Source organism: Eschrichtius robustus, chromosome 3 (genome assembly GCF_028021215.1).
Source record: "Eschrichtius robustus isolate mEscRob2 chromosome 3, mEscRob2.pri, whole genome shotgun sequence".
NCBI lineage: Eukaryota > Metazoa > Chordata > Mammalia > Artiodactyla > Eschrichtiidae > Eschrichtius > Eschrichtius robustus.
The window spans coordinates 101,703,323-101,726,482 of record NC_090826.1 but is presented as its reverse complement, the minus strand read 5'-3'; the positions used below and the strand labels follow the sequence as shown (position 1 = coordinate 101,726,482).

General features: G+C 35.5%; 1 protein-coding gene across 1 annotated transcript; it reads right to left on the bottom strand.

Moving 5' to 3' along the window:
• Window positions 1-6,913: 6,913 nt before the first annotated feature.
• On the bottom strand, window positions 6,914-7,773 carry TSHB (thyroid stimulating hormone subunit beta). Its single transcript, XM_068538149.1, has 2 exons — window positions 7,612-7,773; window positions 6,914-7,168 (listed from the first exon to the last, which is right to left on the bottom strand). The coding sequence occupies exons 1-2, from the start codon at window positions 7,771-7,773 to the stop codon at window positions 6,914-6,916; spliced, it is 417 nt and encodes a 138-aa protein (XP_068394250.1).
• Window positions 7,774-23,160: the final 15,387 nt, after the last annotated feature.

Below are 23,160 nucleotides of genomic sequence, written 5' to 3'. Positions count from 1 at the left end.
TTTAAAGATTACTCAGCTTTAGTATAAACAATGATTGGAGGGCAAAAGCCAGAGTCATGAGGATTTCTAACTAATGAACTGCAAATTCTACCAAGAAGTAGTAGACAGATGCAAGAGAAATTGAGGGAAAGAGGAACCTAGAGTCATGCCTAGGTTTCTTGGCAGCTGGAAGATAGTGGTGTACAGGAAGAAAAGCAGATTGTAGTGATGATGCAAGTTGGAGATGACTACAGGACATCCAAGAGGATATATAAACAGGCACTGGACATATGACTCTGAAGCTCAGGAAAGAAGTCTAGACTAGAACTGTAGTTGAGGAATCTGCAACATAAAAGTAGTAATGCCCAGATTTGTACAATATGAGCCACCTCTCATATTTAAGATTTCAGTGATAAAGTTTAAAAAATTATAATCTCCTACTCTAGTAAGATAAAAGCCCCAAACAATTCTTTACTCCCCATGCATTTCTTAATCTCAGACTGGAGTGTCTCTTAGCTACCTGCATTCCTTCAATAGCTGCCATCTAAACTGTCTTTTAATGCAATGAGTGTAATTCCTTAGGACAACCAAGGTCGAATGAATACAAATTGAAGTTTCTCATATGCTCTACATTTAAGTGTCCACAAGGTCAACAGGACACATAAGATTATCACAACACTAGCCCTTCCTTCACAAAGTTTATAACCTTCACCCCTACAGCACCAAGCAAAATTACATTCCCAGAAGGAAGTATAGTCCAGAACTATATTACTGTTGCCTGCTAAACACCACAGCATAGATTTTGAGTCATCTTAGAGAAAAGGGGTATAAAGGCATGACAGGAGAAAATGTTGACTTCAGCCTCATTAGGACTGGTTATAAATGCCATGGATGTATTACATTGAGACTCCAGATATGTGACCTCCACTGGGCCCTCTAGGGAAGCAGAAAGGTCAGGGAAGATCAGGACTAAAAATTGTCCTGAATATTGGACTATTAACAAGTCTTTGTTGACCTTACTGAAAACAGTTTCAAGGGAAGATAGGAGTGGAAGTCAAATTGTAATGGGTTAAGAAGAGAATGAGAAGTGAGGAAGTAAATATTTAGTGTAAGGTTCTTGCTCTGGTCTGATTGTTTCTCCCTAAAATTCATATGTTGAAATCCTAATGCCCATTGTGATAGTATTAGGAGGTGGGGTCTTTGAGAAGTGCCTAGGTCATGAGGGTGGAGCCCTCATGAATGGGATTAGTGTTCTTATAAAAAGAAACCCTACAGAGATCCCTTGCCCCTTCCACCAAGTGAGGACACAGTAAGAAGGAGCCAGCTATGAAGCAGGAAGAGCTCTCACCAGAACATGACCATGCTGGCACCATGACCTTGAACTTCCCAGCTGGAAGAGCTGTGAGAAATAGATTTTTGTCATTTATAAGCTACCCAATCTGTGGTATTTTGCTATAGCAGCCCAAACAAAGACAGGGCTATTTCACAAAGAACCTGGAATAAGAATTCAAGGAGAGAGAGGTAAATAAATATAAGGTTGCACAGGGTTGAGAGAGAGCTGTTTGCTTGGTTTTGCTTTTGCTTTTTTTTTTGGATGAGAAGCCATTCAAGGATGCTTTATACTGAAGCAAAGGAGTCCATAAAGAGGAAGCAAGAGAAGATAGAAGAGGAAACAGCAAGGTCCTGGAGGAAATGGAGGATGGGATGAGGAGCATCTTTTGAAACTAGTGGAAAAGATGCTGAAGCAATCAGTAATTTTCAGTTGAAAGAGTGTCAGAAACCCAACTCTAGCTTAAGCAGAACAGGAAAGTTATGATTTCTTTAAGTGTTGAAGCTGGCTTCACATTAGACCTACTGATATCAGAAGGTCTCCCTTTCCTCACTCTCTTGTTCTTCTCTGGGTTGGCTTTATTCTCAGGCTGGCTGTTTCTAGGAGATGCCAAAGATGGCTAGCAGTGGCTCTAGGTTCACATTCTAGCAGCTTAGAAACCCCAACAGGCCAAGCACTCCTCTTTGTCCAACAGTTACAGTTAAAGCCCTGAGACTGACTCCTACTGGAAGAGATTAGGTCATATGTCCCCCCCTTAATCAGTCAGGCTTGGTTGAGCTTAAGTAGCATGCCTACCTCCATCAGCTCCACTCAAACCATTTGACTTGGAAAAGGGTGGGGGGAGAGCCCCCAAAGGAAAATCAAGGTGCAGCTACCAAAAGAAGGGACATGGATGTTAGCCAGGCAAAAATGGTAGGTGAAAGGAGGGTAATAGAAGTAGAGAAAGTGAGACAGAGTTGTGTTAAAAAACAAGTAAGAATCGGCTAAAAGAAATGAGAGGGTAAGGAAGAACCCAACACTGAACATTAGAACTAGAGTGGAAGATACCATGATATAAGAATTTTTATGGCACTTAAACTCAGACTTGCTGCTCAATAAAGGGGGGAGAGGTAATTTCTTATATAAAAAAAAACTTTTTAAAAATTGAGGTATAATTGACATACATTATATTACTTTCAGGTGTACAAAATAATGATTCAATATTTGTAAATATTTCAAAATAATCACCACAATAAGTCCAGGTAACATCTGTCATCTCACATAGTTATAGAATATTTTTCTTCTGATGAGAACTTTCAAGATTTACTCTCTTAGCAACTTTCAAATATGCAACACAGTATTATTAACTGCAGTCGCCATGCTGTACCTCCCCATGACTTATTTATTTTATAACCGGAAGTTTTTTCCTTTTGACCCCCTTCATCCATTTCACCTACCTCCCCACCCTCCACCTCTGGCAACCACCTACCTGTTATCTTTTTCTATGGGCTTTTTTGGGGTTTTTTTTCCCCACATATAAGTGAAATCAAATGGCAGTGATTGGCAGTCTTTCTCCATCTGACTTTTTCACTTATAATACACTCGGGGTCCATCCATGTTGCCGAAAATGGCAAGATTTCCTTTTTGTCTGCTGAGCAGTAGTCCATTATGTATATCTACCACATCATTAACCATTCATCTATCAATGGATGCCTAGGTTGTTTCCAAATCTTGGCTATTGTAAATAGTGCTGCAATGAACATAGGGGTGCATGTATCTTTTCCAGTTAATATTTTCATTTTCTTCAGATAAATATCCAGATGTGGAATTGCTGGATCATATGGTAGCTCTATTTTCCATTTTTTTTAAAGGAAACTCCATACAGTTTTCCATAATGGCTCCACCAGTTTATAACCCCACCAACAGTGTACAAGGGTTCCTTTTTCTCCTTGTTATTTGTTGTCTTTTTGACAATAGCTATTCTAACAGGTGTGAGATGATATCTCATTGTGGTTTTTATTTGCATTTCCCTGAAGATTAGTGATATTGTACATCTTTTCATGTACCTGTTGGCTGTCTGCATGTATTCTTTGGAAAAAATGTCTATTCAGGTCCTCTGCCCATTTTTCAAATCAAGCTGTTCATTTTTCTGTTTTTTTCAATGTCGAGTTACATGAGTCTTTGTATATTTGGGATATTAACCCCTTATGGGATATATTGTTGGCAAATACCTTCTCCCATTTAGTAGGTTGCCTTTTTATTTTGTTGATAGTTTCCTTTGCTGTGCAGAAGCTTTTTAGTTTGATGTAGTTTATTTATTTTTGCTTTTGTTTCCATTGTCTGAGGAAACAGATCGAAAAAAATTATTGCTAATACCAATGTCAAAGAGCATACTGCCTACATTTTCTTCTAGGAGTCTTATGGTTTCAGGTCTTACGTTTAAGTCTTTAATCTATTTTGAGTTGATTTTTGTATATGGTGTGAGAAAGTAGTCCAGTTTCATTCTTTTGCATGTAGACGTCCAGTTTTCTCAACACCATTTATTGAAGAGACTGTCCTTTCCCCATTGTATAGTCTTGGCTCTTTTGTTGTATATTAATTGACCATATATACATGGTTTTATTCTGAGCTCTCTATTCTGTTCAATTGATTTAGTGTCTTTTTTTAATGCCAATACCATACTGTTTTGATTACTATAGCTTTGTAATATAGTTTGAAATCAGGACAGATGATGCTCCAGCTTTGTTCTTCTTTCTCAGGATTGCTTTGGCTATTCGAGGTCTTTTGTGGTTCTGTACAAATTTTAGAATTGTTTGTTCTAGTTCTGTAAAACATGGCATTGGAATTTTGATAAAGATTGCATTGAATCTGTAGATCACTTTGGGTAGTATGGACATTTATTTGAACAATATTAATTCTTCCAATCCATGAGCACAGACTATCTTCCCACTTATTTGTGTCTTCTTCATGTTCTTTCATTAGTGTCTTATAGTTTTCAGTGTACAGGTTTTTACCTCCTATTTATTTTTGATGTAACTGTAAATAGGATAGTTTTGTTAATGTCTCTGTTAGTTTATTACTAGTATATATAAATGCAACTGATTTCTGTACATGATTTTGTATCCTGCAATTTTACTAAATTCATTTATTAGTTCTCACAGTTTTTTGATGGAGTCTTTAGGGTTTTCTATATACAGTATCATGCAGTAATGACCATTTTACATTTTCATTTCCAATTTGGATGTCTTTTATCTTTTTCTTGCCTACTTTCTCTGGCTAAGACTTCCAATATATTGGTAAGAGTGGATATTCTTGTATTGTTCCTCTTCTTAGAGAAAAAGTTTTCATCGGTATGATGTTAGCTGTGGGCTTGCATATATGGCCTTTATTATGTTGAGGTACATTCCCTTTAAAAGAGAACTTTTATTACTTGAAGTTCCTATTATCAGGAAGCATCACACAGTTACCTGCCAATATATCATCTTGGTACATTCACTTACTTCTAAAGAGTTTGGCCATTAGAAAAGCAGAGATTGCTGCTGCACCAATCCCAAATCCACTTAGTTATGAAAGAACTCTTTATATTTCAAAGTTAACTGAGAAACAAGAGGGACTCTTTTTAAAGAACTGAATCTCAAACTTCCTCTGCCCAAAACTGACTTATTAAACTTCAGGTTGAATTAAAGACCAGTTCAGAAGATGTTCCAAAATTTCCATCTTTCTCTTCTCACACAAGCAATAATTCTTCACTTCCCCATCTCTAAGTTCTCTATTCATTCTCCCACTTCTAAACCCAAAGAATACTAGTACATTCCAAAATAGCATTTCCATATACCCAAGTTTCTGGATCCAGTTGAGGTAAATTTTTGGTCATGCCAATTCCTAAGCTCCTTTCTAAGGCTTCTTTGCCTTGGACAACTCCATTTTCAAAAGTAGTTTAATATAATTTACATATGCATCTAATCCAAATGGACTGCCTTCAGTGGAAGGAAACAAGTTGTCTCTAATGCACCCACTCTAGGGCTCCATGGTGGTACAGGCCACCACACCCATGTGCAGGCCTAGCCTCCTCCCTGAAGGTTGAGGAAGCCCATTTAATGAATGTCTTCTGAGCTGGACTGTTTATAAGGGGCCTCACTGAACCCTATAGCCTTTCCACAGCTCAAGTCCTTGGAAAACATTTTTCAGATTCTGTGAAAGTCATATGTGATTAGTGCCAGTTAGGTTTGAACATTAGACATTTCACTCATTAATCAAAAATCTATATTTGATATACAGTTTTCAGAGGGAATGTTTTAATCCTACAGATTTAAGTGTCCATGTTGTCAAGTGATATGAGAACCCAAAACCCCAGATTAATATTTGGAGATCATGATAACATTGACTTCAGATATTAAGGTAAGAATAATGTGGATTCATGACTTTGTATATAAATGTACAACTATTCTGTCCCCATTGGCAGAACACTGGATGGATTTGGTACTAATCCATCTACACCACCTTAACATCCCCCCCGGACACTGTCACTCTGCAGGCATTTACAACATGTGCCCAGATGAATGCAACCAATGACTAGGATATAACAAAGACAACCGGCCCTGCTGACAATTGATTTTTACCCAATGGCAGCAATTTGGATGGAGAGAAATGGGAAAATATAGGATAAGTCATCTTTTTTGAGGTCAAGTCTGCAGGGCACTAGGTCTGTCTCACTTCACACAGCTATTGAAACCAAACTCTCATGAAAGAGTACCTAAGGAAGGAAGAGAAAAATAAACCACTCACTAAGCACATTTACTGGAAAACAGTGTTTAACTATTGAAGGTTTAGGTTAGAATTTAGGATGATTCCTCTCTGTTAGATCCCTTAGCACTCTACCACTATTCCTAAAATCTTTCATAATCATACTAGTTTTTCATGACATCGAAAGCCAAAACAGTGTAAGTTGCTGGAAAGTGTCTCAAATTACCTTAAAGACTACAAAGGATTTAGACTTCTACATGTAAAATGATCGTGGCCTCTTTTCTAGGCTTTTGGAGTATAACTTTCATAAGTCAGTAGGCCCACCAGAGTAATTAAATTAAATAGATTAAAATATACTGTTTACTGAGTTTTAGTGAAGTTTTATCTTGTGTATTTGAATGACAGGATAAAGTAGTATATTGCAGATTTCATATATTCCTTACTCTCCCTCTCTACTCCAGCCCCGTTTCAGCCTTTGGAAGTAGGTGTCTCCAGTACGCTGACGCCATATGTTCCTTCAGCCGCTGATCACATTACTCTGTAGCTTTCCCATATTCATTTTCTATGTCAAGACAAACCTCGTGGCCCTCTGTTAAGAGAGCCTGATTAAGGCTGTCTTTCATTAGTATTTCATGTTCCTGTTCTGCATTTTACCTGCACTCTGCCCTTTCATGTGGAAGCCATCCTTCATATGAGCTGGAAATTGTCTTTCACTCACTTTTTCTTCTAAAGCCCTTAAGCTCGCTAATGCATAAACGGGTATGAGTATGGATGAAATAATACTCAAATGTACACATGGTGTTGTGAAATATATCGATATTTTATTAGTTTTATTCCAGGTAAACACATTTAACCAAATTGCAAATTACATCGCAATTGAAGTTAGATAGAAAATCCCACCACATAGGACTTCTGAGGTTTGGTACAGTAGTTTGTTTTGATGGCCTCATGTATACAATCACTATAGTCAGTATTACACTTGCCACACTTACAGCTTATAGCTACAGGGTAGGAGAAATAAGGAGTAACATGGCGTGGGCATCCTGGTATTTCTACAGTCTTGTACATGAAGTCTCTATATGTACAAACATCCTGGGACAGAGCATATTTGGGAAGAAACAGCTTGCCATTGAAGTCCTGAGGAAAGAATTAAAAAAGGAGCATACTGTGATAGGACTTTAGAAAATATATAGATAATGGAAACAGATACAAATCAATTCACTTATATTCCTTTGTCACAAACAGGACTGGAAGAGGATTCCTTAGTTCCATTCCCTGGTACTAACTCAACATATCCACACTAAATCCCATAGAGACAAAAGTGGCACCCCCTCTTTTACCTTATATCATGAGAACAAGATAAGTTTTAAATAAATTTTGGAAGTAAAACTGTTATAAAATTATCTGTATCCACTCTGCTGAGTAGATACTGTAACCTGTGTACTCTACCTCTACAGAGCCAATAACCATCAGATTTTGGAAATGAGGTTGTGTTTTATCTCATTTTCTCTCTGGATATAATTGGACTGAGTCTAGGTTTATCTAATTTTCAGCTAAAAGAAGTGAAATGAACTACATACCCGTGTCATACAATATCCAGCACAGATGGTGGTGTTGATGGTTAGGCAGTAAGCACACTCTTTCCTTTCGACATGCATCATATACTCAGTTGGAATACAAAAAGCCATTGCTTGCCCACATGCAAGGCCAAAAAGCATGGACATCAGGAAGATAGCAGTCATGCTAAATCAAAGATAAAATTAAAGAATCTATTACATGTATCCTTTAGGACATTCAGAAGGGACATTCAGAAAGAGCTATAATGTGTGTGTATGTGTGTGTGTGTATAAATATATATATTTATTGAATGCCTACTTTGTCCTAGGCCCTATATTAGGTGTTTTTACATAGTTAATACTCTCAGTAACCTTTCTTTATACACTTAGATGTGGCTATGATCCACATACCCCATAGTGACAGAGCTCACATAGTGAATGTCCTGCTTGCAAGTGCCACTTAGCTCCACTGGGCAGTGAAATGGCAAGCCTGAAACACTATAACAGAAAAGTGGCAGGGACACATATGTCAACTAAGTACAAAATAATTCATTCAATGGAAACAATCAAAATACCTGCCTTTATCATTATAAGAAGTGAGTTAACAGGCTTCAGTAAGGGCTTTCCCAGAAATGTGCTTTTCTAAAACCTTTGGTTCAATAGCTTAAAAGGCCAACAAACTGGTCATAATAAGAAAAGGCAAAGAAATCAAGGAAGTGCATAATCAAACTTCAGTACCAGCTCAATGCAAACAGTCTTGCATATGATTCTACCCAATGCCTGTCAAGAAAGACAAGGCTAAAGGTCAACTAAAACTACCACTGGTGTTAAGGGGCTAACCCAGAAATCTAAAAACCCTTCTTCTCAACCCTTAGGATATCCTTTAAGGTTGAAAGAATTAGAGTTGGAAAAATAAAATTATTTTACTCAGAAGTTGTATGGAACTCATTATCTTAAAAAGATTGTGGAGGCAAAAAATACAGATTGACACAATGAGAGTGATACAATCAAGGATGACAGGTCCACTGTAAGTTAGCCAGGAAAGTAAAATAAGTTTTGGGTACACGGAAGACAACAGAGGATCCACTGTGCCTCAGGCAGAACACATATCTCTATAGAGCCTGTCTGATGAAGAGTGTGTTCACTATCAACTGGACTTTGTAATGAGTTGGATAATGTTATGACTTATAATTATTTAAGTTTTGCTACTGAGAGAGGGTAATCAAGTTTCAGACTTTTAGATGTAAGTTGATCACTTCAAAGATTGTACAGTTAGCTAGGCATATTTGGATTTTTTTCCTTCTCAAGTATCATTGTCAGAAAAGAAAATACATATCTTAATGGAGTAGTATTACCTTTGAACACAAACTTGTTTTATTATTCTATTAAATAAATTATAATTCATTAAATGTTGTTATTCAATCATGAAAAATGTATCAAGATTTTTCTCAATTTTTTTCTCAAATCTATCAATTATATCCCAAGAGCATCTTTAAGCTACATACACTGAAACTTCCATTAACTGAAATCTCATAGACTCTGCCTCAGTTAACAAGAATTTTTGTCTTTAATCAGCTCATAGAAAAAAATGAAACCACATTCAACAAGCTACCAGGTATTTATTTTAAATGTCAACTTCCAGAGATTAGTGGCCATTCCAACCAGTCTCCTATTTGGTGAATGAGAATTGCTGATAAATTAGACAAACATCTATTGAGCATTTAAAGTAGGCACTGACAGACACAAAATGGATAAGCTATGGTCTTTGACCTCAAGGGCTGACAGTCTAGTGAAGGAGATAACTATGAACACTAATAATAAAAATACATATTGTTTAACTGATAACACCAAATGTTGGTGATGATTTTGAGCAACTAGAACTTCCATATGTTGCTGGTGGGATGGTAAAATGGTACATACAAATATTTTGAAAATCAGTTTGATTGTTTCTTATAAAACTAAACATACACTTAACTGATGACCCAGCAATTCTATTCCTAGATAGTCACTCAAGATAAATGAGAATAAATGTTAACAAAAAGTAGGTAGTGTTTTAAGTGCTCTGAACTACTTGAAATTATGACTCTGACACCCACAATAATCAAAGTTTTTTTTTTCCTATATAGAAAAGGAAGTGAACTAACCCATTAAGAAGTGTTTTCTGGTGAATACTTTCAAATAAAATTTGCATATTTAAGCATTCCTTGGAGGTTTTTTGGTATTTCAATCACGGAGCAAAGTTATAAGAATTCCTTGCTCACGGAGTCTGGTTTTCTCAGTGCTTCACAAATGTGAGCTCCCTCTGTGGTATAGAGCTGGTTCCATTATTTTAGAGCCACAGACTTAGAGGATCCTCTGCAGGATCTTAAAAATATCGACTGAGGGACTTCCCTGGTAGTCCAGGGGTTAAGACTTCACCTTCCAATGCAGTGGGTGCGGGTTCGATCCCTGGTCAGGGAGCTAATATCCCACATGCCTTGCGGCCAGAAGACATAAAACAGAAGAAATATTGTAACAAATTCACTAAAGACTTTAAAAATTGTCCGCATCAAAAAAAATTGACTGAGTAAATGATATAAAATATTCACCTGTCATGATCATATGGTTCTTGCCCATCTAGCCAGCCAGCTACTGAATTTTTGCCTTAGGAAATAATTAACTTCACATATTTTAACTTTTAGCTCTATGATCTATATAAAATAGATATGTGCTGACCTAGTGGTGAGAATATTGGTCCTGGAGTTAAGGAACAGAATTCTATTTCAAGATCTCCCATGGATCTATGAGAAATCGACTAAAATATTGAATCTATCTGGGCCTAATTTCCCCATCTGCAAAACAGAAAAAGACAAGTACACCTGATCCTTTTTAAAACTGTAGAATAAAAACAGTTTTGGAACTTTTACCCATTGTTGTCATATTCATTATGGCCACTTTACATTGTTCTGAAGTTCCTCTTATAAATGTAAAACTCCAAATTAACAAAAAGAAAAATTAAAAGTGCTGAATCATCATCAGCAGTAGCTATATAACTTAGTAAAGAAAGTAAGAATTATTCTTTCTCCTTTATTGCAAATAGTAAAACTTCACCCAAAGAATCTTTCTGGGGCTCAGTTTCTTCAGCTGTAAAGAAAAGGCTTAGAACCACAAGATGATCAGGAAGGACTTTTCAGCACAAATAGACTATGATCCTATGTGATAAATTAGTGTCCGGTCCCTGGTCTAAGAGATAGTGATCTAGAATTATGCTTTCAGATTTTATTGCAATTGTGTGTAACTGAGAAATTAAGAAATTTGACCTTCATTTTTCCATATACTCCTTCCTAAAGTCATAATAAGTATAAAACAATACATGTGAGGCACTTGGAATGCTACAGAAGACTATATAACTATATAATATTGAGTATATAAATCAGTGTTAGTTAATACCTCCCTAGATGATCTGCCACAGTTTCTCCTTTATTGTCACCTGGATTCTCATCCTCTGCAACTTAATTGCCTCTTTTAAAATCATTCATAAATGATTTATTGAGCACCTAAACACAGAGGTGTGATTTTAGGCCCTAAATAATGAGAGATGCCCTTTTCAGTGCCATGACCACTATGTCTACACTTTCAACATTTGTACTTATTCCAAGATATCCTCTGTCCTTTGCCCCTTACCCAGCCTTTTCTCTCATCTTTTTGTTCTCACTACCTTCATTCTTAAGCACATTTCTCTCTTCTCTGCTAATTGCCTTCACCAATCTTTTCTCCCCAAATCCCTTACTGTGCTATGAAAAGAATCAATTGCCCACCCTGTGAACTCCAGGAAGTTCACTAAAGCAATATATTTTTCTAGAGAGCAAAATGTACTATAAGTCAGATGTGTGCTTTGGAAACTATCCAAGGGGGTTTAGCTATAACTAAAACAATAAAGAGTAAATTACCTCTGCAGGTACCCAAAACTGAATTTATTCCCAACTTTTCTCAAAAGTACATTATCATCAAAGGTAACCATTAGTAATTGACAGGATTTAATACACAGATGATTTAACTGATTAAAACATTTAAATCACATGTAAATAGTAAGGGAAGGCCATGAATATCAATCAGCCTTCATTAGGGAATTGACCAATTTTTCCTTTTCTTTGAAGTCAGTAGAATATTTTCTTATCCTTACATATGTAGTTCATTCATCTTCACCTATCACCGAACAATTTTGGAGCAATAACTAGAATTTCTAGAGCCTAGCAAAGCAAATTGTCCCTCAGCATTTGCCATTTTTAAATAAATGTTAAAATGATGAAAATGAAAATAATTTAGAATAACAACATTTCATTTCACAATGCCTTCTCAGTGTAGACACCTACCTTACTTTGCATTGGGGAGCTGATGCTGTAATGACCCAGACTAAAAGCTCTTGGTTCATTTTATACCCTTCAGGATAATTCCTCTCTGATCTTCTTGTTTATATAATCACGTTTGAATTACTGCTTCCTTATCTAAAAACCATCTATTGAAAATTCATACTGAACCCCAAATAAAATGTGTTTAGACAAACAATTTCACAACATCTTCCTCTGGAAACTCTGACATTATTGCAGTATGAATTTCCTTTTCTCCTATTTCAAAATAAAATTACCCTTGTAAATATATCCTTTATTAATATTTATTAATAAAGGAGAAAAACACAGAAGGATAAAAAACAAATTCAAAACAAAAAACCCTTAAACATCATCTAAGTAAGTCTTGGGAATGAAAATTTTGGGGGGGCTTGAGTGCCCCAAATTTTACCTAAATGTTCATCTAGAGGTATATACAATTATTGCTCATCTATAAAGCAAAGGTAACTTCTTTATGATAATCCAGGACAATTGGCATACATCTTGCTGATTAAAACCTCCCCAAAATTAGTTCAAAATATTTGTTTTTCTTTGGATTTAAAAAATAATAAGTAAAATTTACATGTGGTAAACAATAGTCATTTAAGTAAATGGCCAAATATTTTGAGATGTCAAAATGATTGAGCGCAAATCCTGGCTCTGCCATTTACTAGTTATATGACTTTAGCATGCTTGAGCTCTCTTTACTTCAGCTTCTTTACCTATTTAAAGATAATACCAGTTTCTTAAGAACTGCTTTTGCTGCATCCCATAGGTTTTGGGTTGTTGTGTTTTCGTTCTCTTTTGTTTCTAGGTATTTTTTGATTTCTTCTTTGATTTCTTCAATGATCTCTTGGTTATTTAGTAGCATATTGTTTAGCCTCCATGTGTTTGTGTTTTTTATGTTTTTTTCCCTGTGATTGATTGATTTTCAATCTCATAGCATTGTGGTCAGAAAACATGCTTGATACGATTTCAATTTTCTTAAATTTTCTGAGGCTTGATTTGTGACCCAAGATGTGATCTATCCTGGAGAACATTCCATGTGCACTTGAGAAGAAAATGCATTCTGCTGCTTTCAGATGGAATGTCCTATAAATATCAATTAAGTCTATCTGGTCTAATGTGTCATTTAAGGCTTGTGTTTCCTTATTAATTTTCTGTCTGGATGATCTATCCATTGGTATAAGTAGAGTGTTAAAGTCTCCCACTATTACTGTGTTACTGTCCATTTCCCCTTTTATGGCTGTTAGCATTTGCCTTATGTATTGAGGTGCTCCTATGTTGGGTGTATAAATATTTACTATTGCCATCATCAAAAAATCTACAAACAATAAATCCTGGAGAGGGTGTGGAGAAAAGGGAACCCTCTTGCACTGTTGGTGGGAATGTTAATTGATACAACCATTATGGAGAACAGTATGGAGGTTCCTTAAAATACTAAAAATAGAACTACCATGTGACCCAGCAATCTCACTACTGGGCATATGCCCAGAGAAAACCATAATTCAGAAAGACACATGCACCCCAATGTTCATTGCAGCACTATTTACAATAGCCAGGACATGGAAGCAACCTAAATATCCATCAACGGAGGAATGGATAAAGAAGATGTGGTACACGTGTACAATGGAATATTACTCAGCAAGAAAAAGGAACAAAACTGGGTCATTTGTAGAGACATGGATAGACCTAGAGAGTGTCATACAGAGTGAAATAAGCCAAAAAGAGAAAAACAAATATCATATATTAATGTATATATGTGGAATCTAAAAAAATGGTATTGATGATCTTATCTGCAAAGCAGAAATAGAGACACAGATGTAGAGAACAAACGTATGGATACCAAGGGGGAAGGGGGGGTGGGATGAACTGGGAGATGAGGATTGATGTATGTACATTATTGATACTATGTATAAAATAGATATCTAATAGGAACCTACTGTATAGCACAGGGAACTCTACTCGATGCTCTGCGGTGACCTAAATGGGAAGGAAATCCAAAAAAAGCAGATATATGTATACATATAGCTGATTTACTTTGCTGTACAGTAGAAACTAACACAACATTGTAAAGCAACTATACTCCAATAAAAAAAAACTAGCTCACAAATTTTTTAAATTTTAAAAAGTGATAATATTAGTGTTTATGTAAAGCATTTAACACAGTGTCTGGTATATAATAAGTGCTCAATAAATGGTAGGTAATCTATAATAACTCAACTTTTTTATTTAAAAATTATTTAGTTACAGAACCTAGTACATAGTAGGCAATTATTACATTTGTTGAATGCATAAATGGCTGAGGGAGTGCATGAATAAATAATTACTGAATTTTTGGTACCAACATACACTTTTCTCCATTCCATAGCTGTAACTCAATTTTACCCCTTTTGACCCATTTGCATCACTGTAACAAAAGTAATATGCCAAAAGTTCAATGAGAATATCCCATTGCCCTCAGCAAAAAGTCCAAACTCCTTAGTATTATTTACCAAGTCCCTCACAATCTATTTTACCTCTCTAGTTTTATCTTTCACCATCTCCCACCTTCCCCCTATCTTCCCTACCTTTTTTCTACTTCCTATGTTTTTCAGCCACACTGCATGAGTTCCTCAGATTAGTCACATCCTTTCTTGCCTCCAAGTCTTTTCATATGTCATTCCTTCTATCTGGAACATTTGCCTGATCCTTCATTCTATGCCACATCTTATCCAACTCCTGCTCATTCTTTTTTTTTGAATGGGTTGTTCCTTTTTTTTTTTTTTAAGATTTATTTATTATTTATTTATTTATTTTATTTATTTTTGGCTGCATCGGGTCTTGGTTGCGGCATGTGGGATCTTCGTTGAGGCATGCGGGATTTTTCGCTACAGCATGTGGGCTCTTTGTTGCAGCATGCAGGCTTCTCTCTAGTTGTGGTGTGCAGGCTCCAGGGCACGTGAGCTCTGTAGTTGTGGCACACGGGTTCCAGAGAGCATGGGCTCTGTAGTTTGCAGCACAGCAGGCTCTCTAGTTGAGATGCGCAAGCTCAGTAGTTGTGGAGCATGGGCTTAGTTGCCCCATGGCATATGGGATCTTAGTTCCCTGACCAGGGATCAAAGCCGCATTCCCTGCATTGTAAGGTGGATTCTTTACCACTGGATGACCAGGGAAGTCCCTCCTGCTCATTCCTTATTTCTTTTTTTTTTTTTTTTTTTAAATTAATTAATTTATTTTTGGCTGTGTTGGGTCCTCGTTTCCGTGCGACGGCTCTCTCCAGTTGCGGCAAGCGGGGCCACTCTTCATCGCGGTGCACGGGCCTCTCACCATCGCGGCCTCTCTTGTTGCGGGACACAGGCTCCAGATGCGCAGGCTCAGCAGTTGTGGCTCATGGGCCTAGTTGCTCCGCAGCATGCGGGATCCTCCCAGACCAGGGCTCAAACCCATGTCCCCTGCACCGGCAGGCAGACTCCCAACCACTGCGCCACCAGGGAAGCCCCTCCTGCTCATTCTTAATGGATAAAGAACCCCTTTGCAAAGCCTTCTCTGTTTCCCCAAGGTCTTTTTCATGGTTAGTGGTTTTAAGAGAATTAGAGGAAATATATACAACATCTGGCACATGGTAGATGCTCAATAAATCATAGGTATTATAGATTATTGACAATCCCATTAGTCTTCACTTATCCTAGTCTATATTATTAATAAAAGTTATTGAAAAAAAATGAGGCCTGGTATAGCTGAGTCTCCTTGGAGGGGAGATGGGAAGGTCAAGAGAGAATCTAGGATATATACCAGAAAAAGTCATTTTGGAACCCTCAAATCTTGGGAATATGAGCTACTGTGTAGTAAGGGAAGAACTACGAAAACAGGGAAAGGGACTTCCCTGGTGGTCCAGTGGTTAAAACTCCACGATCCCAACGCAGGGGGCCCAGGTATGATCCCTGGACAGGGAACTAGATACTGCATGCTGCAACTAAAGATCCGCATGCCAGAACAAAGATCCCACACGCAGCAACGATGATCCTGTGTGCTGCAACTAAGACCTAGCGTAGCCAAATAAATTTTTTAAAAAAAATTTTTTTAAAGAAAAGAAAACAGGGAAAGTGGAAACGAGGATGCCAAACTTAACCTGCTTCATGTGATGCTATGTTAAGACAAGAGTATGGTAACTCTGGGAACGTTAGATGTTTGTTTCTAATGGAAGCAGTGTCTCTGTTGTATGAAGTAGATTCAGGAATTCAGTTTCTAGCAGATTTATACACACGTCTCTGGGAAATATATATACACATAATAGGTAACTGATAAACACTTGGCCTATTACTAGAAGAACTATGATAAATATCATACATTTGGGTAATAGTTTTCTTTTCAAAAAAACTCTCACATATGTGATCTCATGCTGTTAAAAGAATCCAGGCAGATTGAACTTTCACTTCTGGCCTAGATTTACTCTCCCACCTAAAATAACTATAAATAAGACAAAATATATGAAACAAGGTACTACACACACATTGAATATTAGACAGCAAAGGAAAGTGACCTCAGAGAAATGGGATGCAAACAAGCAAACTATAGCTTACTGCCTGGAGAAAGTTTCTGGCCTACTGGTGTAGGGAGGGGTACCAAGGAAGAGGCCAGGCATGTCCCCAAAATGAGGAGATGGACCTGGGAGTTCTTGGAGCTCAAGGCACCTAGAGTTCACAAAGAAGAGTACTGGAGAGGAGAGAACTGTGCAGAGAGAAAATTCTAGAGATGTGTAGAGGATCTCTTTGAGTATTCAGCTAAAAACTGATAAACTCATGCCTGATGAGGCTGAGAAAATAAATTTCTGAAAGGTTTAAAAGGACAGTCCTGGGGCTCACACAGATATAGGAATAGCACATGTTCCAACCAGCAACAGTGAAAACTCTCCTGATTCATGGGAAATTGAGTAATATACTTACAAAGATTTTGCCTCATTTGTGGGGAAAAATTAGTCCCAGACTAAATGCTATTCTGACCCTGCCTAGCAAAACTTAAAAGCAAGATCCCAAAGAATCAACTGTTTACAAATAACAGAACTGAGTCAAATAAGAAAGCTGAAGAATATTTATATAAATACAAAAATATCTGTGGAGAACAAACTAGTAGTTACCAGTTGGGAGAGGGAAGGGAGGAGGGGCAAGATAGGAGAAGGAGATTAAGAGGTACAAACTACTACAATAAAATAAATAAGTTACAAGGATATGTTGTACAGCACAGGGAATATAGCCAATATTTAAGAACTTTAAATGGAGTATAATCTATTAAAATATTGAATCACTATGTTGTATACCTGAAACTAATGTAATATTGTAAATCAACTATACTTCAATTAAAAAAAAGAATACAACAATATCTGGTACCCAAAAAGGTATAATCTACAATATGTGGCATTCAATGAACAAATTACTAGACATGCGAAGAAGCAAGAAAATACAACTCATGATGAAGAAAAAATTAATCAATTGAAACTGACCCAGAAATGGTATATATAATAGAATTAGTAGACAAAAGAGATAAAAATATGACATCACCAAATGAACACAATAATTTTCCAGTAACTGATGTCAAAGAAATGGAAATTTGTGAGTTACCTGAGAAAGAATTCAAAATGATTATTTTAAAGAAGCTCAGCAAGATTCAAGGGAACATAGACAGACAACTCAATGAACTCAGGAAAACAATACATGAAAAAATGAGAACTTTAACAATGAGATAGAAATCATAAAACATAAAGAACCAAACAGAAATTCTGGGGCTGAAGACTATGTAATCATAATGAACTCTGGGATATGAGTTAAAAGACAGGCTTGTTGAAAATAACCATAGCTATAATATTTTGTTAATGAATACATGATATAAAAAGATGTAAATTGGGGCACCAACAACATAAAGCTGGGGGGCAAGTAAATGTGTAGAACATTTATGCAAATTAAGTTGTTATCAGCTTAAAAATAGACATAAATATGAGATGTTTATATAAGCCTCACAGTAATCACAAAGAAAAACCTATAATTGATACACAAATGAGAAATAGAAAAGAATCAAAGCATACAACTACAAAAAGTCAACAATTCACAAAGATGGCAATAGAGGAAGAAAGAAAAAAAGAACTACAAAACAGTCAGAAAACAGTTAACAAAATGATAATAGTAAATTCTTAAATATCAATAATTACTCTAAATGTAAATGGTTTAAATTCTCCAAAAGACACATAGAGTGGCTGAATGGATTAAAAAAAAAGTCTCAATAATATGCCTATAAGAGACTCACTTAAGCTTTAAGGATACTCATAGGCCAAAAGTGAAGGATGGGAAAAGATATCCCATGCAAATGGAAACCAAAAGAGAGCAGGGACAGCTATACTTATACCATACAAAATAGACTTTAAATCAAAAGCTGTAACAAGAGACAAAGAAGGCCATTAAATAATGATAAAGGGGTCAATTCATCAAGAGGCTATAACAATTATAAATATATATGTGTTCAATATTGGAGCACTTAAATATATTAAACAATGATTAACAGATGTGAAGGCAGAAATATACAGCAATGCAATAACAATAGGGGACTTAAATACCCCACTTTCAATAATGGATAGATCACCCAGACAGAAAATCAACACAAAAATAGTAGACTTGAAATATGCTTTAGGCCACACAGACCTAACAGACATATATGCAACATTCTATCCAATGGCAGCAGAATGTACATTCTTCTTAGGCACACATGGAACATTCTCTAGGATAGATCATATGTTAGGTCACAAAACAAGTCTTAACAAATTTAAGAAGACTGAAATCATATCTAGCAACTTTTCTGATGACAATAGTATGAAACTACAAATCAATAACAGGAAAACTGGAAAATTTACAAATATGTGGAAATTAAAACAATATTCTCCTGAACTACCAATGAGTCAAAGAAGAAATGATAAAATGTCTTGAAACAGATGAAAATGGAAACACAATCTACTAAAACTTATGGGGTGTAGTAAAAACAGTTCTAAGAGGAAAGTTTAGAGTTACAAATGACTACATTAAGAAAAAAGTAAGATATCATAGACAACCTACAATTATGTCTCAAGGAACTAGAAAAAGAAGAATAAACTAAGCCCAAAGTTAGCAGAAGGAAGAAAATAATAAAGATTAGAGCAGAAATAAATGAAATTGAGACTAGACAGACTATAGAAACCAATGAAACTGGGTTGGGTATTTTCGAAAACATAAACAAAATGACAAAATTTTAATTAGACTCACCAAGAAAAAAAGGGAGATAACTCAAATAAAACTATAAAGGAAAAAAGGGACATTACAACTGACAACAGAAATACAAAGTACCATAAGAGACTATAAATAATTAATTATATACCAACAAATTAGATAACCTAGAAGAAATGGATAAATTCCTAGAAACTTACAAGTTACCAAGATTGAATCATGTAGTAATAGAAAATCTGAACAGATCAATAATGAGTAAGGAGATTGAATCAGTAATCAAAAATCTCCCAAAACTAAAAGCCCAGGACCAGATGGCTTCACTGGTGAATTCCATTTTAAAAAGAATTAATACCAATCCTTTTCAAACTCTTCTCAAATAATTGAAGAGGAAAGAAAACTTCCAAATTCATTTTATGAGGCCAGCATTACACTGCTATTAAGCCGTAAAAGGACACTAAAGACAAGAAAACTAGCTATTGTAAATAATGCTACATGGAAGCAACCTAAATGTCCATCAATGGAGGAATGGATAAGGAAGATGTGGTACATATATACAATGGAATATTAGCCATATAAAGGAACAAAATTGGGTCATTTGTAGAGCCGTGGATGGACGTAGAGAGTGTCATACAGAGTGAAATAAGTCAAAAAGAGAAAAACAAATATCATATATTAATGCATATATGTGGAATCTAGAAAAATGGTATAGATGATCTTATTTGCAAAGCAGAAATAGAGACACAGACGTAGAGAACGAACGTATGGATACCAAGGGGGAAAGGGGGAGATGGGAGGAATTGGGAGATTGGGATTGACACATATACACTGTTGATACTATGTATAAAATAGACAACTAATGAGAACATACTGTATAGCACAGGGAACTCTACTTAATGCACTGTGGTGACCTAAATGGGAAGGAAATCCAAAACAGAGGGATTTTTATATATACATATATAAAAAAATATGTATATACATATATGTATATGTATAGCTGATTCATTTTGCTGTACAGTAGAAACTAACACAACATTGTAAAGCCACTATACTCCAAACAAAATTAATTACAAACAAAGAATTTACTCTGTTACAACACCAAGAAGCAATTGGGAGAACACCACCACCAACAGGATAAAGCTAATCCAAGTTCTAATGGTCTAATATTTCCCATTAGTAGACAAATAGTGCAACTTATGCTGAAATTCACATGGAGTTAAGATGGACCTATTAATTTGGAGGAATAATTAAATATGAACAGTCAGGAAAATGTAAATACGGTAGTACTATTTCTTTTTTACCCATCTCAAGTCTCTTTTTAATTTAGAAATATTAAAATGCATTATGCATATTGTGGTTTGTTCTCAAATGACCACATTTAATATGTTAAGTTTTAGAGCATAGTAGTTTATTTAACACTAATTACAAATTCATTTATTGAATTAAATTTAAATGTTATAGCTTTTGTTATAGAGTTCCAAAGCCGAGAAAATATAAACAATTCAACATCCTTAAAAGAAAAAAAAAAAGAACGAAATAATGCCATTTGCAGCAACATGGATGGACCTAGAGATTGTCATACTGAGTGAAGTTGTCAGACAGAGAAAGACAAATATCATATGATATCGCTTATACGTGGAATCTAAAAAAATGGTACAAATGAACCTATTTACAAAACAAAAATATAGTCACAGATGTAGAAAACAAACTTATGGTTACCAAGGGGGAAAGGGGGGAGACAGATAAATTGGGAGATTGGGATTGACATGTACACACTACTATATATAAAATAGATAACTAATAAGAACCTACTGTATAGCACAGGGAATTCTACTCAATACTCTGTAATGACCTATATGGGAATAGAATCTTAAAAAGAGTGGATATATGTATATGTACAACTGAATCACTTTGCTGTACACCTGAAACTGACACAACATTGTAAATTAACTATATTTCAATTTAAAAATTTAAAAACAAACAACAAAAACAATGGGATACTACTATGCCTCCATTAGAATGGCTTAATTAAAAAGACTGAACATACCAAGTGCTACTGAGGATGTGGAAGACTAGAACTCTTATACATTGTTGATGGGAATGTAAAATGGTGACCACTTTTGAAAATATTTTGAAGCCTCTTAAAAAGTTAAACATAAACATACCATGTGACCTACCCATTCCATAGCTAGCTCTTTTTCCAAGCAAAGTAAAAGTGCATGTCAACACAAAAACTTGTATACAGATGTTTTAGCAGCTTTACTGGTAGTAGCCAAACCCTGGAAACAACCCAAATGTCCTTCAACAAGTGAATGAGTAAACAAACTGTGGTATAACCATATAATAGAATACTATTCAGCAATAACAATGAATGAACTATTGATATTAGACATGGATGAAACTCAAAATAATTATTCTGGGTAAAGAAGCCAAGCAAAAAAGAGTGCATGCTTTATGACTCCATTTGTATAAAATGCTATGAAATTCAAACTAACCTATGGTACATGAAGTACATCAGTGGTTTCCTGGGGACAAGGGGAGAGACAGAGGATGAGATTATGAAGATTATGAGCAAAATTTTGGTGGATATGGATATGTTCATTATTTTGATACCATGATGGTTTTAAAACTTATTAAATTGAATACTTTAAATATATGCCATTAATTGTTAATTATATCTCAATAAAGATTTTTAAAAAACTAAAAAAAAGACAAGAAAACTGTAGGCCAAAATCTTAAATGAACATAGATGCAAAAATTTTAAACAAATGTTAGCAAACCAAATTCAACAACAGATTAAAAGGATCATGTACCATGATCAAGCACAATTTATCCCTGGGATGCAAGGATAGTTCAACATGAGCAAATAAATCAATGTAATACACCACATTAACAAAATGAATAATAAAAAGCATATGATCATCTCAATAGAAATGAAAATATATTCAACAAAATTCAATGTCATTTCATGATAAAAAATCTCAACAAGTAAGGTATAGAAAGAATGTACCTCAACATAATAAAGGCCATATATGATAAGTCCACAGCAAACACCATACTCAGTGGTGAAAAGTTAAAAATCTTCTCCTCCAAGATGAAAACAAGACATGCAGGCTCACTACTGCCACTTCCCTTAATTCAACATAGTAAGGGAAGTCCTACTCACAGCAATTAGGGAAAAAAAGAAATAAAGGCATCCAAATTGCAAAAGAAGAAGTAAAGTGATCTCTGCAGATTACATAATCTTATACACAAAACCCTTAAAGACACCACCAAAAAAAAAAAAAAGTTAGACCTAATAAATGAATTCAGTAAAGTTGCAGGATACAAAATCAACATGCAAAAGTGAATCACATTTCTATACATTAACAATGAACTAACAGAAAGAGAAATTAACAAACCAAACCCATTTAAAATAGCATCAAAAACAATAAAATACTTAGGAAAAATTTAACTAATGAGGTGAAAGACCTGTACACTGCAAACTATAAAAACACTGAGGAAATAAATTGAGGAAGTCACAAATAAATGGAAAGATATGCTGTGTTGATGGACTGGAAGAATGAATATTGTTAAAATGTCTATAATACCCAAAGCAATCTACAGATTCAATGCAAACTCTATCAAAATTCCAGTGGCACTTTTCACAAAAATAGAAATAATCCTAAAACTGTATGGAACCACAAAGGACCCTGAATAGCTAAAGCAATCTTGAGAAAGAAGAACAAAGCTGAAGGCATCATGTTCCCTGATTTCAAACTACACTGCAAAGCTGTAGTCATAAAAACAGTATGGTATTGGCACAAAAACAGATACACAGATCAATGGAACAGAACACAGAACCCCAAAATAAACCCATGCACTTATGGTCAACTAATCTACAACAAAAGAGGCAAGAATATACAATGGAGAAAAGGCAGCCTCTTCAGTAAATGGTGTTGGGAAAAGTGGACAGTTACATGTGAAGAAATGAAACTGGACCCCTATCT

Coding starts and splice junctions, on each gene's coding strand:
- TSHB (XM_068538149.1), bottom strand. CDS start 7,773: ATGACTGCTATCTTCCTGATGTCCATGCTTTTTGGCCTTGCATGTGGG. Junction 7,169..7,611: donor CTGGATATTGTATGACACGG/GTATGTAGTTCA, acceptor TTCTTTCCTCAG/GACTTCAATGGCAAGCTGTT.